Here is a 15,855-nt window from a genome sequence, read left to right on the forward strand (position 1 = left end):
GAGAAAAAGAACCCGCGCTGATTAATCGTAAGGGCGTAATTCTTCACCACGATAACGCACGACCGCATACTGCAAGAGTCACTGCTGAAAAACTGCGCCAGTTGGAATGGGAAGTTCTCCCTCAACCTGCATATTCTCCTGATATTGCCCCTTCCGATTACCATTTGTTTCGTTCTTTGCAAAACTTTCTTCTTGGAAAAAAATTTAATAATGAAGAATGCCTCAAAAATGCATTGACCGAATTTTTTGCATCAAAATCACAAGAATTTTACAACAGAGGGATTAAAATGCTTCCTGAGCGTTGGGCACAAGTAGTAGAAAACAACGGCAACTATATTGTTGATTAAATTTTGTTGTATTGTTTAAATAAATTCGATTTAAAAAAAGTATTAGAAAACGACATTAATTATTAATAGACCTAATATTATTTCAGTGGCTGAGAGAGCCAGGGCTGAGCAGGCAGAACCATTCTCCATGGCTTCTGCCTGGAGCACTGCCAAATCCCAGAGTCCTGACTCTTGTCATTTCTGGACGGAGCCAGGAGTTGTCTTTGTGCCCAGAAGCCCCAGCCACAGTGAGCACAAAGCCAGCCAACTCAGGGCAAAGGGGCTTCCGCCATCCCCAGGGCACCTCAGACATCTGGCTATTTTCGGGTTGGCTGCTGTCTAGATAGCAGGGCAGGAGGCTGAGCTGACCTCTGCTTTCCTGAAACAGAGGCCAAAGCCACTGTCCCCTCTGAGGGCTGTGGGCGGTGGGAGGGGCCGAGGCTCCAGCCAGCTGGGGGTTGAATTGCCAGCTCCAGAGTGGGCCTGGGAGTCTCGTTGGCCATGTGGCCTGGGTAGCCGCTGACCAGCTGACCTTCCCCAGGACAGGGCCCAGAGCTTCCCTGGCCTTTTGAACCGGGGAGCTGTGGACAGAGCACTTCTGGGTTAGGGGCAATGGCCCTGACCTCCAGATGCCAAACTTCCCAGGTCGGTTTGAAAGGCTCCAGGATTGTCCTTTTGCCTACAGTTCCCGGAAAAGGCTCCACTCAGGCTGAGAATGGGCGGTGGTGTAAATTGTGGGAAGAACTCCCAAGGGTGGGAATAGAATCAGGGGGGGCCGAGTGGTCACCTTAACAGCGTGTTTTCTCCACTCGGGAAGGCAGCTGGCTCACTCTTGTTCCCTTGCACAAAAGAGAGGAAAGAGAGCGGGTGCCAGAGCAGCTTCCTGTTAGCACCAGCAAGCAGGGCTGAGCCTCCGGCTGGGGAGATTTGTGTTTCTATGAAGGGACAAGCGGAGGGGACCCCTACACTGCCAGTGGCAGGCCTGTGGCCTTCTCTCTACCTGTAAGACCATTAGCAGTAAATCAAGCCAGATGGTGGACCATTGAGTCACCAACAGAATTTTCTTCACACCCAAGGCTAGATGTGCAACACACACACACACACACACACACACACACTCTGCAAGCAAACATTGGACCAAGGCATAGTATGACAGCACCTCTACTTAGGGGGCAGCAAGGAAGTGGCAATTCTTGGTGTATCCTGTTTGCCATCTGAGATCTAGATGGACATTTCTGGGGAGTACTGTCAGCCATCGCTTTTTAGAACTTGACATTCATGGAGCCACAAATACTCCATTCTGAGTGCAGAATTTCTATGGCCCCGCCTACATCTCCCAGTTCCACTCCTTTTTCTCCCCTTCCCTCCTCCCCCTCCTCATCACCCCTGCTTATCCCAGTCCCATGTCCAAAGGAAGCAGAAGCCCATTTGCTCCTGTTCTGATTCCTGATTCTTATTTAAAGAAAAATTGTAAACAATAATTTCTAATATCCTGTGCTCTGTGCTCTTTTCTGTGGTTATTTTATGGGTTTTGTGTACAACGGTAGGCATTCAGTCTGAAGATCCTCTTCCATGGTTCCTACAAGGCACCTAAACCGAGGTTGGGAAGTCCAGGCACAGAGCCCCACCTGGGTTTCTGGGCGGAGAGAGGGTGTGTTGTAATAAATTTAGAAAAAAGAAAGTAGTCCATTCTCCCATGTCAGAATGAATCCTTTCAGTGACTAAAGAGCCAACATTCAAACCAATCTCAGAGTAGATTAATAAAGACAACGAATGCTCCAGGTTGGCCAGTGAGCCAATAGATTTCAAAAAAAGCAGGAAGCTCTATTTTTAGTCCAAATGAAGACTAAAACATCCTTCTTCGTTAAGCCCTTTCTTAATTAGCCCTGTCATACCCCAGTTTTAGCTAATGGGCGCGCCCAGATCTCTCCTGCCAGGTGCAGAGCTTGAGGTAAATCCAGCCAAAGAAACAGAGACAACAATGACACTGCCTGTCCTCTCACCTGATTTTAACTAGGCCACCATGTGACTTTCATTAGGCCCGAAGCATGTGGGCAGGGAAGAGAGGCATAGAAAAATGTCCTGGATTTGGAGTTGGAAAATCATACGAGTAGGTTGGTGTCCCGGCTCTGCAAACGTTGGCAAGTCACCTGAAGCCTTTGTCAGCCTCAGTCTGTCATCTGTAAAATGGATATAATGATACCTCACTCTGCCAGCTTCACGGAGCTGATGTAAAGATCCAACACAAGATAGCTGTAGCTCAGCTATCTGTAAACTGTAGCTCACCTTTAATCAGAAGGAGCCTCGTTTCGTGTGGGATGAGTCCTCGTGGGCATCCCCTCCCCAGAGACCTGCTTTATCTCCTTTATCTGTTGGGGTTATGCCAGCATCCTCTGCCCTGGTCACAGTTATGAGTCAATCTGCTAGTCTTCCCTGGAGAATGCTTGTCTTACTTGTTCTGTGGCGGCGGCAGCTGCTGAGATTGCACATGGAGAGCAGAGGAGGACGGAGTTAGGGCCTGGCTGGGTCAAGTGCACTGGGAAAGATGAATCTAGCACGAGCTTGTGAGTGAAACCGTGCATTTGCCCAGCATCTGGGATTCTGTCATAGGGAACTTGGGGTGATAAAAAATATGGAAAGCACTCAAGAAATGAGGATAATGGAGCCGCAGAGAGAGAGAGAACAGGGAACTGGCTAGAGAAAAGAAGAGTTTTGTAAATAGAGTGCAATTCTATTGATAGTACACTATTTGGCTCTGCAGCGAACAGCCAATGTGGTCATACTGCAAACGACACTGATGTGAGTATGACAAGACTGTATTGGGATGACGGGTGAGGAAACGCTCCTCTAGGCAGGAAGTCAGTAATGTTCACAGTAGATGACTCTGGAAATAGAATCGCATGAGTGTTGTTGGGAAATATGGAACTGTGGAAGAAAGACAGCGGAAAAGGTTAAGTGTTTCCCGGGATTAGGCCTGGGGTGGGGCAGAAGGCTGTGGTTTTTCATCATGTGCCTTTTGGTTCCATTATCCTTTTTATTCTTAACCAGCCCATGTACTGTGTAGATCAAAGCATTTTAAAAAAAATTTTTTTTTTTAAAGAGAAGTTCTGCCAATCGTAAGACTCTGATTTCTGGACAGGAACTGGGGAAGCTCATCTGGTGCGGCCTCCCCCTCTGGACAGGTAAACGCCCAAACCCAGGTGTCCGCTTACCACACCCTGCTCGGCACCAAAAGAAAAACAGCCTGGTTTGAACTGCCTGGTGAATGCTGTACTTGAGCGTGACAGAGACTTTTGGGAAATGGTGCGTCCTCTAGGGGTCTCCCATGGAGGTTGAAAGGGAAACTGGAGAGGGGCCAGGAGACCCTCCAGTCCTGGCCTTGCCCTTGTTTCGCTGTGGGACTGGAGCCAGTCATGCCCCCACCCCCCCCACCCCCCAGTTCCTGTTTCTGGGCAATAGACAAGTGAACAAATAAGATTCTTTGAGACTGAAGAGTTTTCTGAAGAAAATAAACCAGAGGATGGTATAGGTGATGCTGGGATGGGATAGATAATGATGGGGGATAGACATTGCTGGGGGCATGGGTGATCAGGAGGGGATGCTTGAGTTGAGACCTAGACAATGTGAGGGAAAGCCAGCGGGGGTGGCAGGGCGCTCTGGGAACTGTTCCAGCAGAGCACAGTGTCCTGCAAGGACAAGGGAAGGGGGGAGGTACAAGGGGTCAGTATGATTTTTTTTTTAAGGGAAATTAAGTTTCTGTACATGGGAAGCGTAAATGTGATACCACCCTGGGTGTGGTGGGCCAGCTTTCCAATACCCAGCCCAGTGAGCTGTCTGTCCTTGAGTATCTCCCAAGAGGGCCCACCGAGTCCCTGCCCAGGAGTAAAACATAATGTTTGTTGTGGGAAGGATTGAGCACCTCTAGGAAGAGCCGTGGGGATGCAGAAGCTGGACTGTAGTGGCAGAATTCTACTTCCAGGGAAAATAGGGGTGTTAATAAGTCAAAGATAGGAAACCAAGGCTTGTCCACCCACCCAGGCCATGCATAAGAGTGGGTCCGATACTTTCCACTCCCTGAAGACCCTCTGAAGATCAAGGCTGACACAGCACCAACAGTTCCTAGTATGCTTTGCTGTAAATCAAATTTTAATTAATAAAAAATAAAATGCAATAAACTAAATGTTCATATCCTTTGATCCAGCATCTCCACGTTTAAGAATCTGTCCAAGCAAAGAAGTAACTTCAGAAATGTTCACTGGTGGTATCGCTTGGAGTAGCAAAAGCCTGGAAACGAACGAAATGGGCCTGGATAGGGAGCTAGGGGAGTACATTGTGGCAGAGCCTACAACAGAGCACCAGGCAGTCTATCCAAAGGGAGGTGGATTCATATGGAAATGAATGATCTCTTGGGGATATGCACAGGTGAGAGAGGCTGGGTTGACTTAGGTCAGACTGGGGCCAAATGAGCTTGCTGTAGCTCTCAGCTCCACACCCCTGTCCTCCACTAGCCCTAGAGCCCCTCCAGTCAAGGACATTGGGACTCTGGAAGCTCAGACACACCTAGTGGAGAGAGGAGGGAAGGGCATCGCCATACACAGTGGCCCCTGGATGCCTGAGCTCCACCAGGTGTCTCCTCCAATCAGAAGCAAAGGAGTGAGTGAGGGGTGGGGCGTGAGGCCAGAAGTGTTACTCTGGTGCATCCCCCTCCATAGGGAAGCGGGAAGAGTGGGGAGTAAGTGTTCCCACCTAACAGATGCTATCTCTGGAAGGGGTCTTAGGAACCTGGGGAGAGTGGCTGCCTGTCGGAAAGGAACAGGGAGACTTATTTTGATTTAAAGATATAGAATCCCTTTTAGAGATTCAAGGGATCTCCTCTACTTATGAATGATTTCCTCCAAAGCTCTGGTGAGGTCACTAGATCTGAATTCCAGATGTCATCATGGGAGAGTACTTCTCTATTTCCGGTTTTCCCGGATGTCAAACAACTCAAACCAATCTCTTGCCGCCCTTGTATTCCCCAAGGCCTTCGCCTTACACCGGACTCAAGACCTGACTTGACCCCTTGTAAACACTTGCCCTTTTCTGTGCAGGAGCTTATTCCTGATGTCTGGGATTCCAATTGATATCACTTCAGGTGTTAAAGCAGCGCATCCCAGACATTAGGCTCTGAGAACCACCCCAGGATTTTTGCTAACACTGAAGACCACCTGTCCTTTTATGTTACATAATATATTTTCTAAATGATTCACTCTTTTAAAATTTCAATAAAGTTGTTTTAATGAGACTTTATATCTCTAGTATATATGATATTTCTATAAAAAGAGAGAATCTTAGCTCTGGCCTGGTAGCTGAGTTGGTTAAAGTATCACCAAATACACCAAGTTTATGGGTTTGTTCCCTGGTCAGGGCACATACAAGAATCACAGAATGAATGCATGAATAAATGGAACAATACATCAATCTCAATCTCTCATTCTCTCTCCCTCTCTTCTTCCCTCCCTCCCTCCTGTCCTTTCTTTAAAATCAATCAATACATTTTTAAAAAATTAAAAAGAGAGAACCTTAAAATAAACATTACAATATCAAAGCAACACACTATGGCTTGCCCAAAGTTCTGCTTATTGTTGTTGTTCTTAAAAAATGGCACATGTTAGAGACAGACTAGCCCCAAACTGGATCTTTTCTCGTTGGTGGACTCAGACAATTTCTCCCTACATGGTGTATTGTTATTTTATCCCATATCAGTGCACCATCCAAAATCATGCTTTGTAACATGAATTCCACACTTTGGGGAAGACTGAGTTAAAGCCTTTTTTTTTTTTTTTTTCCCCCTTTTCCAGTAAGTCTTAATTATGTGTCCATAGGCATTTGTGTCATCTGAGCTGGACAATGTGTAAAGCCATTATCACCCTGAAGTTTGTGGCCCTGCCTGGTGAGGTTGGCATTTTGCGTTCCAGCTGGCATCAGAGTAATATCTGTGGTGCATGAGCCTTTTTTGTTTTTTCCTTTGAGGCAGCATATGATGGCAGCTAAGAGTGACGCAGGCCTACACAAAGGGGAGTTTGTCCTTCTTAAAAGAATTGGAAGAATCTCTGAGCTGGTTCACTGGGTTCTTCCAAATGATGATGCAGAGTCGCAGCTGGGACCAGCCAGGCTGAGCCCTGCAGCCACACAGCTCCTGGCTCATGGTTAAAGGTCCTGGGTCTCAAAGGCCAGCATTGGTCAGGGACTCAGGGAGTGCGAGTGAGAGAGAGCACGCTCCGAGGGGAGAGCTGACAGAGAAAAGGTGGAGCTTTTTGCACAGTGCAACTCTAAGTGGGAGAGTTGGTATCAGGAAAAGGCTCTTTTAATGATTCTCTTTTGGTGTGTTGTGGCTGCACCATCCCAGCTATTTCATCAGAGTTGGGGAGCATGGAGAACTCACACCTGCTTCTGACTGCGGGAATGCTTCAGACCGGAAATGACACCCACTCATGTTGCTTACAGACCATTGGCCAGAATCAGTCACAAGGTCCAACCTAACTGCAAGGGAGTCTGGGAAATTCAGTCTTCCAGTGCCCAGAGGGAGGAAAAATGAATGGCAGCTGTCTGCCACATGTTGTATTTACATTTAGTAGTTGGATGTTGTTCAAGTGAGTATAGGTATTAAGAGGAAGGGCGTTTGAGTGGGGGTTAATTTTATAAGTGATCAGATTACTAGGAAATATTTGTGTATCATGACTACCTTTGCTTCGTTACACAGCAGGGACTGTGACAATGAATACTCAACCCAGAGGGTGAGCTTCGTCTGGTGCTGTGATATCCCCAGAGCATTGCTGGTGGGAAAGGGGCAGATTCAGACAGCATTTTAGCCCACACACAGCCCCTCCTGCTTGCCTCAGAGCCCCTGGCAGGCCCCTGAAGAGGTGGGATTCTTTTCTGAAGGAGGGATTCTAATTGGTCCTCACCCCAAATCCTCCACAAGGAATATTCAGTGTCTGGATGCAACAAAGAACGGCTTTGAAAAGATAGCTCTAGACTTTGTCTGATAAAATACGCAGGCAAGGAAAGATAGGAAGAGCTGCTTTTTCTTTTCTTTTTTAATAGAAAAGTCTATATCTTTATTTAAATATATTTTTATTGATTTCAGAGAGGAAGGTAGAGAGAGAGATAGAAACATCAATGATGAGAGGGAATCATTGATTGGCTGCCTCCTGCACACCCCCCACTGGGGATCAATCAAGCCTGCAACCTGGGCATATGCCCTGACCAGGAATCAAACCGGTGACTTCTTGGTTCCTGGGTCGACGCTCAACCGCTGAGCTACACCCAGCTGGGCCGCTTTTTATTGCCTTAAGCCCCAATAAAGCTTGCCTGTTTTTTCATTTTAATTTTGTCCTTGACAAATTCCAATTTCTCACACCCTCTTTAGCACACCACCTGCTCTCTCCGGGCTTTCCACGCGCCCCTCGCCCGCCCGCGCCCTGTGAAAATGCTGGTGCTCCTGGCTTTCATCATCATCTTCCACATCACCTCCGCGGCCTTGCTCTTCATCGCCACCATCGACAATGTAAGTTCCGTTTCCTTACGACCGTCCCACAGCCCCTGGACCTTGCCGTCAACAGCAGGAGTAGCAACTCCCCCGGATGATTGTAACTGGGGTTGTCCGGCCCACCAAGGCATGCCTACCTCCTGAGCCTGGGCCTGAGGCTCTGGCCTAAGTGTTGGGGTCTGAAGCATCCACATTTAGGTGGGCCGGGACCTTGGTCCTCTCATCTCTGATTCCCCCACAGAGCCTGGCGTGATGCTTTGGTTCTAGGAAGCCTCTTGGGGACTCGGCTCCAATTCACCCCTCCTGAGGTCAATGACTCCCCCGTGGTGCTAGGTTGACCAGTCATTTTGGGGGCCGTCTGTGCACTGTAGGAGGGTTAGCCACATCCCTGGTCTCTACCCACTGGATGCCAGCAGCACTCGCACCCCTATTTGTGACAACCAGGAATGTCTTCGGATGTTGCCAGATATCTAATGGGGGGCAAAATCATCCTCACCACCCTAGCTCCCAGGTGACCCATCCTGGGGGATCTCTGCCCCTCTCGCTTCTGACATCTCCTGACTGACAGAAGCCCTTGTTGCTGGCCCCCCTGGCCTTGCTCTCCCCAGCAGAGCCCAGACGTGGGACTTTCTGACTCTGCCCGTGCTACCGTGAAAATTTGAACTCTTTTCCTTTAGTGTCCAGCTCTCAGCCATGTGGCAGGAATGCATTTGGTAAATAATCTATTGGCATAGATTAATATCCCCGCCAGCATCAGGTGAAGATTTTACCAAAGATCCCCTGTGGCCCGCACCTCGATCCAAAGGCCTGGCTTCCATCCTGATCATTTCAGACTGCAGAGACATTTAGAGTCAAAAACACTGCTCACACAGCTAAAAGCGCACCTTACAAGTGGCTGTCAGCTCTGCCTGCCTATAGACTTCCGTTGACTAATTGTCGTAACAGTAGTGACATAAACCCTCACACCTCCTGTCGCTTAGCGTGTGCTCACGCTGGCCAGGTCCTGGGCTAGTCCCTTTCATGTACATCATCTCAGATGATCCTCACCTCAAGTTTATGAGATAGGGCCTCTCCTGGCACTGTTTTATGAGGGAACTGGGTCTCCGGGCAGGGAAGGTCCCTGCTGGAGTTTACACTGCAGTAAGTGGCAGACCTGGCATTGGAACCGTTACAGATCTGGCCTCAGATCCTGTAAGGGCAGATCAATGCAGTGACCAGGTTTGGCTTCTTGCAGGTTCCTGAAGAACAGCCGTGAGTGGGTAGGGCAGGGATCACAGTGATGCCGGGAGTTAAAGTATTTCACTTGCCGTTATCCAAAGCGCCCACACTTGGTGAAATAAATGATGTTGAATGTTCTTTCAGAATATCCTTTCTCTGTGTCTTGCCTCTGGTCCCCCGGGGTCCTGAAATGGTCACAGACTAAGTGAGCAGGATAGACAGACACGAGGGGCAGAAAAGCCACAGCGCCTCTCAGTCCTGTGGAAGGCTCCTGTGCATGCACATGGCTGTGGCGCTCACAGATGGGCATTCTTGCCATCCAGTGAGTCACAGGCTGCTCATGGGTTAGGAATTGTGCTTGGCACTGTATCAGGGCATGCAGTGGGAACGCAGTGGATGTCTGAGCCTGGGTGGACGGGTGAGGGAGATTCCTGTGATCGAGGGGGTGGAGATAGCAGAAGCAGGAGAGAAATGAAAGCCTTTGGACTGAAGACAGGGGAGTCTCGCCTGATCATTTCATCCATAACAGGCTCCCCGCCTTCCCCGACCAGTTTCATCATGTTCTCACTCCCTTCTGCCTTCACTCCTGTGGCCCTGGTGGAATGTACCACTGTGTGTTTATCCCACCAACCGAGCCTGGTCCCCTCTCCTCCACCTCGGGAGGGCCTGGACCATCCTGTCCTTCACTCAGACCAGCGGTGTGGACATCACCGGAGCCTGATCTCCGGCCCCACCGCCAGCCTCTCCAATCAGAATCTGCAGGTCAACCAGATCCCCAGGTGACCCGCACGCACACCGCAGACTGAGAAGCACCGGTCCCAAACGCCCGTTCACCGTGTGCCTCCCACCCAACAGGAGTCCGTGTTTTCCTCATTAACACGATTAGAAGTCCGTGTTTTCATCATTACCCACCAGCCTTTCCCTGTGTTTTCATTTTGTGTTACAGGCCTGGTGGGTAGGAGACGGGTTTTTTGCAGATGTCTGGAAAATCTGCACCACAGAGAATATCACCAATTGTACAGACATCGACGACAGCTTTTCCCGTGAGTTGAAGCCGATGGGGAAGCACTGATGAAAAAGAGGCTGCTTCCCCGCCCTCTGACTCCTCGCCCTCTCTGCCATCCAGCATAATGGGAGGGGTCTGGCTGGGGTTTCAGCAGGAACGATGGCAGCTGAAGGCGGGGTGGGGGTGGGCGTGGAGAAGTTAGAGGCTGGAGGGCGCACCAACCCCACCTACCTTAAGCTCACCCATCTCTGTGTCTTGGCCAAGCAGAGCTTCCTTTCCTCACGCTTTCTTAGCTCCAGCCCTTATCTAGACTCTTACCTCCTTTCTCATTTATCCAAGCCTCCCCTCTCCATAGGCTCAGAGACTGAATTTGACGCCCGTGTCACTTCCCATCATCTCCATAGCTGGCTCCTTTGTGAGCTGTGTGACCTTGCCTTGGGACAGGTCATCTGAGTGCTCAAAGTGTCCTCAGCTGTAATGGAGGTAGAAGCAGTGTGCCTTCCCTGCCTGCCTCTGGGCACGAGCGGAAGTACCAAAGGGCTTTGCAAATGCAGGGACATCCCACTCAGACCCACGCCGGCTACTACTCTCCTGCCCTCCGGAGAGGAAGGCTCTGTGATCTGTTCCAGAACTGATGCAAGAGGCACTTTGGGTCCTAGTGCCTGACAAAATACTGGATGCCCCATTAACTTTGGTATCTCAGATAACCATCGATAATTTAAGTATGTCTCCAGATATTAACATGGGACATACTTATACTAAAAAAAAAAAATTAAGTGTTGCTTATCTGACCTTCATATTTAATGGGCATCCTGTTTCTTTGTGTGTGTTTGTTTACCAAATCTGGCAATCCTATTTAGGGAGCAAGGGACCCTGCTCACTGACTCCTAAAGTCTCACATCCCGTCAGGAACAACATCAACATTCATAGCACAAGCAGCAGAAGTACGTACCAGTAGAAGGCATCGTTTGCTGAAGGTCTCCTGCGAGGCACAGGGCTACGTCTTTTACCTATGCAGCTTCATAGCCCTATCCGTCAGCGACCATTGGCCCTGTTTTAAGATAGGGAAACTGAGGCACGGAGCGGAAACCCAAGGTAACACATCGAGGACTAAATGATGGAGCCAGGATTCCAGTCTTGAAGTGATGGACACTGAAGCCTGTGCTCTGAAATGCATCATGTGGTCCCTGCCACACCCTCCCCCCTCAGTGCGTTTATCTGCCACGCTAACCCCGGGCCCTGGGAACAGCCGTTCTCCCCCGAGCTCTGCAGCCCCGGCTGTCAGTGTGCGTGGTCAGCTGGGCGAGCTGGCTGTGTGCTCCGTGGCAGTGTTTCCAAGCCTCTGTTATTTGCGTTCCATATCCTCTACGTGGAATTATTTAATTCCCTGTTACTTTTCCTTCAAATAACAGGGGTTGGCAGACTACCAGCCAAATTCAGTCCAATGAGCTAAGAACGGTTTTTGCACTTTTAAAGAGTTAAGACAAAAAAAAAAAAAAAAAAAAAAAAAAAAAAGGTGAAAATAACAAGGGACTATATGGCCACCAGACCCAGAGTATTCAGAGAAAAGCCTGCCGACCCGACTTGAACACTGCTCATGGTTTTCTTGCATCCATTTATTTTAAAAGGGACGTTGCATCCCTCCATCAATGCTGTCCTGGAATCACGTGCCATAAAGCAAGTTTAAAGTGCTACATTGAAAATCAAATGTTATTAAATCCTCACCAGATGCATCTACCTCTTGAAGGTCCCGGGACTGTTTCTGGTCCTTGTTAAAAACAAAGCCACCGTGGGAATGCAGCTGGTGCAGCCACTGTGGAGAACAGTATGGAGTTTCCTCACAAAACTAAAAATGGAACTCCCATTTGACCTAGTAATCCCACTCCTAGGAATATATCCTAAGAAACTAGAAACACCAATCAGAAAGGATATATGCACCCCTATGTTCACAGCAGCACAATTTACAATAGCTAAGATTTGGAAATAGCCGAGGTGCTCATCAGCAGGTGACTAAATCAGAAAACTATGGTACATCTACACAATGGAATACTACGCTGCTATTAAAAAAAAAGGAATTATTACCATTTGCAGCAGCATAGATGGAACTGGAGAGCATTATGCTAAGTGAAATAAGCCAGTCAATGAAAGAAAAATACCACACAATATCACTCATTTGTGAATAATAAAGAACATTATAAACTGATGAACAAAAAGATAGATACAGAGGCAGTAAAGCACCAAACAGAATGTCAAATTACAGCGGGAAGGTTAGGGAGAGGTTGGGGAGATAAGAGATCAAACGAAGGACTTGCATGCATGCATATAAGCATAACCAACAGACGCAAAGCAGAGGGGGGGGGGTGAGGGCATGTATGGGGGGGCAATGGTAAGATATGTACACATATAATACCTTAATTTAAAAAATGGAGAAAAAAACAAAAACAAAAATCGAAGCCACCACCAAACCCAGATATCAGCAGTGTTATCACGTGGTGTTATACACGTGCTAACAGGCCACATGGAGAACTCCCTGAGGTCCACGTGTAAACGAGAGCAGAGTGAGCATCCCTCTCAGTGGGGGAGTGTCGGCATCCAGCACTACATCCTGCACCCCCATCCCTGCACCCCCAACGTTGAGAAATCCTGTTCTAAACATGCATCCTCTCCTCCTAAGGCCATGGTCTTCATATGTCCAGGCAGTGTGTAACCATAGGCTGGGTGGGTGTCATGGACAACAGACATGTGTGTCTCACGGGGCAGGTCTGGTGTCTGGTGAGAACAGACACTCGTGCTGGTGTGCAGACAGCCTGGCCCTCGTGTCCCCACGTGGCAGAGTGCAGAAAGAGAGGATCCCATTGAAGGTGGCACCCGCTCCAGGCCAGATCCCAACAGCACCAGAGGTTCTGATGGCGGTCATCTCGGTGTAGCCTCCTGTAGCCTCCCGGATGTTTTTATAACTAGCGGAGCAGAGCTATCATTTACAAGCGAGAAGATGTCTGCTTCCTAAGGCCTCAGTTCAAAGAGCTTTGACAATTATGTATGCACCCTTGTCAACGCCAGCTGGGCAAGGAGAACATTCCGTCCCCCCAGAGAGCTCCCTCGGGCCCCTCTTAGCTCAGTTCCCACCACCCCCTGCCCTGAGGGCAACCACTTCTACCACTGTTGTTTGCTCTGCCTGTTCTTGGACTCCATGGGATGCGATCACGTGGGGTTGGGGGAGGGGACGAGGGTTCTTCCTCTCTGGAAGCAGTGGGGGAGGGGCTCCATGCTCTCTGGGCAGATCTTCACGCGCCACCAGACCACACTAAGGGCCGTTGCTTCACATTCCACTAAGAACTTAACAGTATGCCTCCCTCTAGTCATTTTATAGGCAAGACTGCAAAAAGAAAAAAGGAAGGTTTTCCTTAGATTTTCCTCTGCAGCTCTGGGCACTGTCCCCTCAACCATCTTAACCTGCGTCCTGGTGATAACATCAGCCCTTACAGAGCATTCCCTTTGCGGGGAGGGCACCCCCTAAAATCCTCCCACGGGTGAGTTCACCCCACTCTCCCAGCCTGCTGAGGTGGGAGCTGTTATTGTCCCCATTTCACAGGTGAGGAAACTGAGGTTCATGCAGGTGACCCCTCTACACCTTGGGCACAGGTCTCCAGCAGTGTCCTTCCCATGCTCCTGTCTTTGCTCAAGCTTCCCTGTACCAAACCCCGATTGCTCACACCTCACGCAAACGTAGCTTTCCTTTTCCTAAAAAGCGAGCACAAGGTTCACTCTCTCGAATGTACTTTCAGAAGGTCACTCAGTCCCGAGGGCCCCACATCCCCGAGAATGCCTCCAGAGGTCTCGTTAAATCCAAGGTCCGCAAACCATGGCTCGTGAGCCACATGCGGCTCTTTGGCCCCTGGAGTGTGGCTCTTCCACAAAATACCGCAGCCTGGGCGAGTCTATTTTGAAGAAGTGGCATTAGAAGAAGTTTAAGTTTAAAAAATGTGAGCTCTCCAAAGAAATTTCTTTTTTTTTTTTTTTTAATATATTTTATTGATTTTCTATAGAGAGGAAGGGAGAGAGATAGAAAGCTAGAAACATCAATGAGAGAGAGTCATCGATCAGCTGCCTCTTGCACACCCCCTACTGGGGATATGCCCACAACCAAGGTACATGCCCTTGACCAGAATCGAACCCGGGTCCCCTCAGTCCCCAAGCCGATGCTCTATCCACCGAGCCAAACCGGTCTCAGCTCTCCAAAGAAATTTCAATCGTTGTACTGTTGCTATTTGGCTGTTGGCTAATGAGTTTGCAGACCACTGCGCTAAAGAACAGACATGCAAACTGACCTGTCTCAGAGCTCTGGAATCAGAACCTGCCAGCTGGGAACCTGGTGGCTTGTACTTTTAAATAATCCCCCATCTGAGAGCCACCCAGGCCAGGAAGAATGCCCAGCAGGTGGTGGTTCTCCGTTTTCCAGATAAGGACACGGGATCTCGGGTCAAGTGCACAAGTGGACACCAGAGGGAACTGGGAGAGAAGACTTTTTGGCCGCCCTGTGCTCACCTTGTGCTCCCTGCACTCTAGTCTTGTCCTCCCACTCGGCAGCTGGCCCTGTCCCTGTGCCTGGGGGCCCGGGGCACCTGCAGTCCTCAGTCCCACACTTTTGTCCTCTTTCACAGATTACTCCACGATGCAGGCGGTCCAGGCCAGCATGATCCTGTCCACCATTCTCTGCTGCATTGCCTTCTTCATCTTCCTGCTCCAGCTCTTCCGCCTCAAGCAGGGAGAGAGGTTTGTCTTAACCTCCATCATCCAGCTCATGTCGTGTAAGTAAAACAGGCTTCCTGGAATACCTCCCCTCCCAGCCAGGAGCCTGGCAGGCGAGGACTTGGGAAGGTGGGGTTGGCAGCTGAGCCCTGGTGCCTCCCTGGGATGTTTCACATTTTGGAGTTTGGATTTAGTTTGGGGTCAGGGAGGGCGTCCTTCCTGAGTCGGATCTGTAGGGTGAGGAGGAGTTGCTGCAGGATGTGCTCTGTTGGTACCGAGGGGAAGAAACAGTGTGCCAGGCAGAGGGAACAGCGTGACCAAAGCCCTGTGATAAGAGAGACTTAGCTGGCCAGGGGGCTGCAGTGTAGCGACCTGGGGGGCGGGGGGGGGGGGGCACGTTGTGTGGGAGGCCTGGTGTGATCTACACCAGACTCACAGGTGTAAGCCTGCTAGGATTTGGGGGGTCTTTCCCCCAAGCTGGTAGGAAGCCATCAACAGGCTTTTCTGCCGTCGTTTTGGCTGGTTGGTGTTAGGTGTGCCTGCTCTGGGCCTCTGGGGGCTGCTGGAGATACAGAGCTGAACAGGACACGGCCTCAATCCTGGAGGGACTTAGAGAAAAAAGGTGTCTCAGAGCACTTTGCCCTATTGTGAGTTTCAGCGATGCTGAAATCGGGTGCAGAAGCCTGTGTCACCACGGGATGGTTTGTTATTATTCCTCAGAGAGTTAAAGCTTTCTGATGATAGAACTGGAAGCCCCTCCTTCCAGGGTACTTTCCACTCAAGAGGCAATACAGGGCTTGAGGAGGATGAGAACTCTGTACTTCGGAGACCGCCTCCTGCTTGGTGCTAACTCTACCTCCTTCCAGCCAGCCGTCTGTGTCCCAGCCTCATTCTCTGCAGCCCAGAGTGAAGTCCAGGCCTGCCATGCCCTCAGCATAGCCCCAAGGCACGTTACCACACATCAGGAGGATCTGTGTGCCTGCGACTGTTCTCACCCAAGAACATGCTGAGGAAGAGAGAGAGGG

At 49.6% G+C, this 15,855-nt stretch overlaps 1 protein-coding gene across 1 annotated transcript in view; it reads left to right on the forward strand.

The window, feature by feature from the left end:
- Window positions 1-15,855, forward strand: part of EMP2 (epithelial membrane protein 2) — a 33,918-nt gene that overhangs the window by 15,410 nt on the left and 2,653 nt on the right. The window contains exons 2-4 of the mRNA XM_036409759.2: window positions 7,738-7,875; window positions 10,022-10,118; window positions 14,743-14,889. Of these exons, the coding sequence (XP_036265652.1) occupies window positions 7,798-7,875; window positions 10,022-10,118; window positions 14,743-14,889 (322 nt within the window). The 5' untranslated portion in view covers window positions 7,738-7,797. The remainder of the gene's footprint in view (window positions 1-7,737; window positions 7,876-10,021; window positions 10,119-14,742; window positions 14,890-15,855) is intronic.

Source organism: Pipistrellus kuhlii, unplaced genomic scaffold (assembly GCF_014108245.1).
Source record: "Pipistrellus kuhlii isolate mPipKuh1 unplaced genomic scaffold, mPipKuh1.p scaffold_m20_p_4, whole genome shotgun sequence".
Classification (NCBI taxonomy): Eukaryota; Metazoa; Chordata; class Mammalia; order Chiroptera; family Vespertilionidae; genus Pipistrellus; species Pipistrellus kuhlii.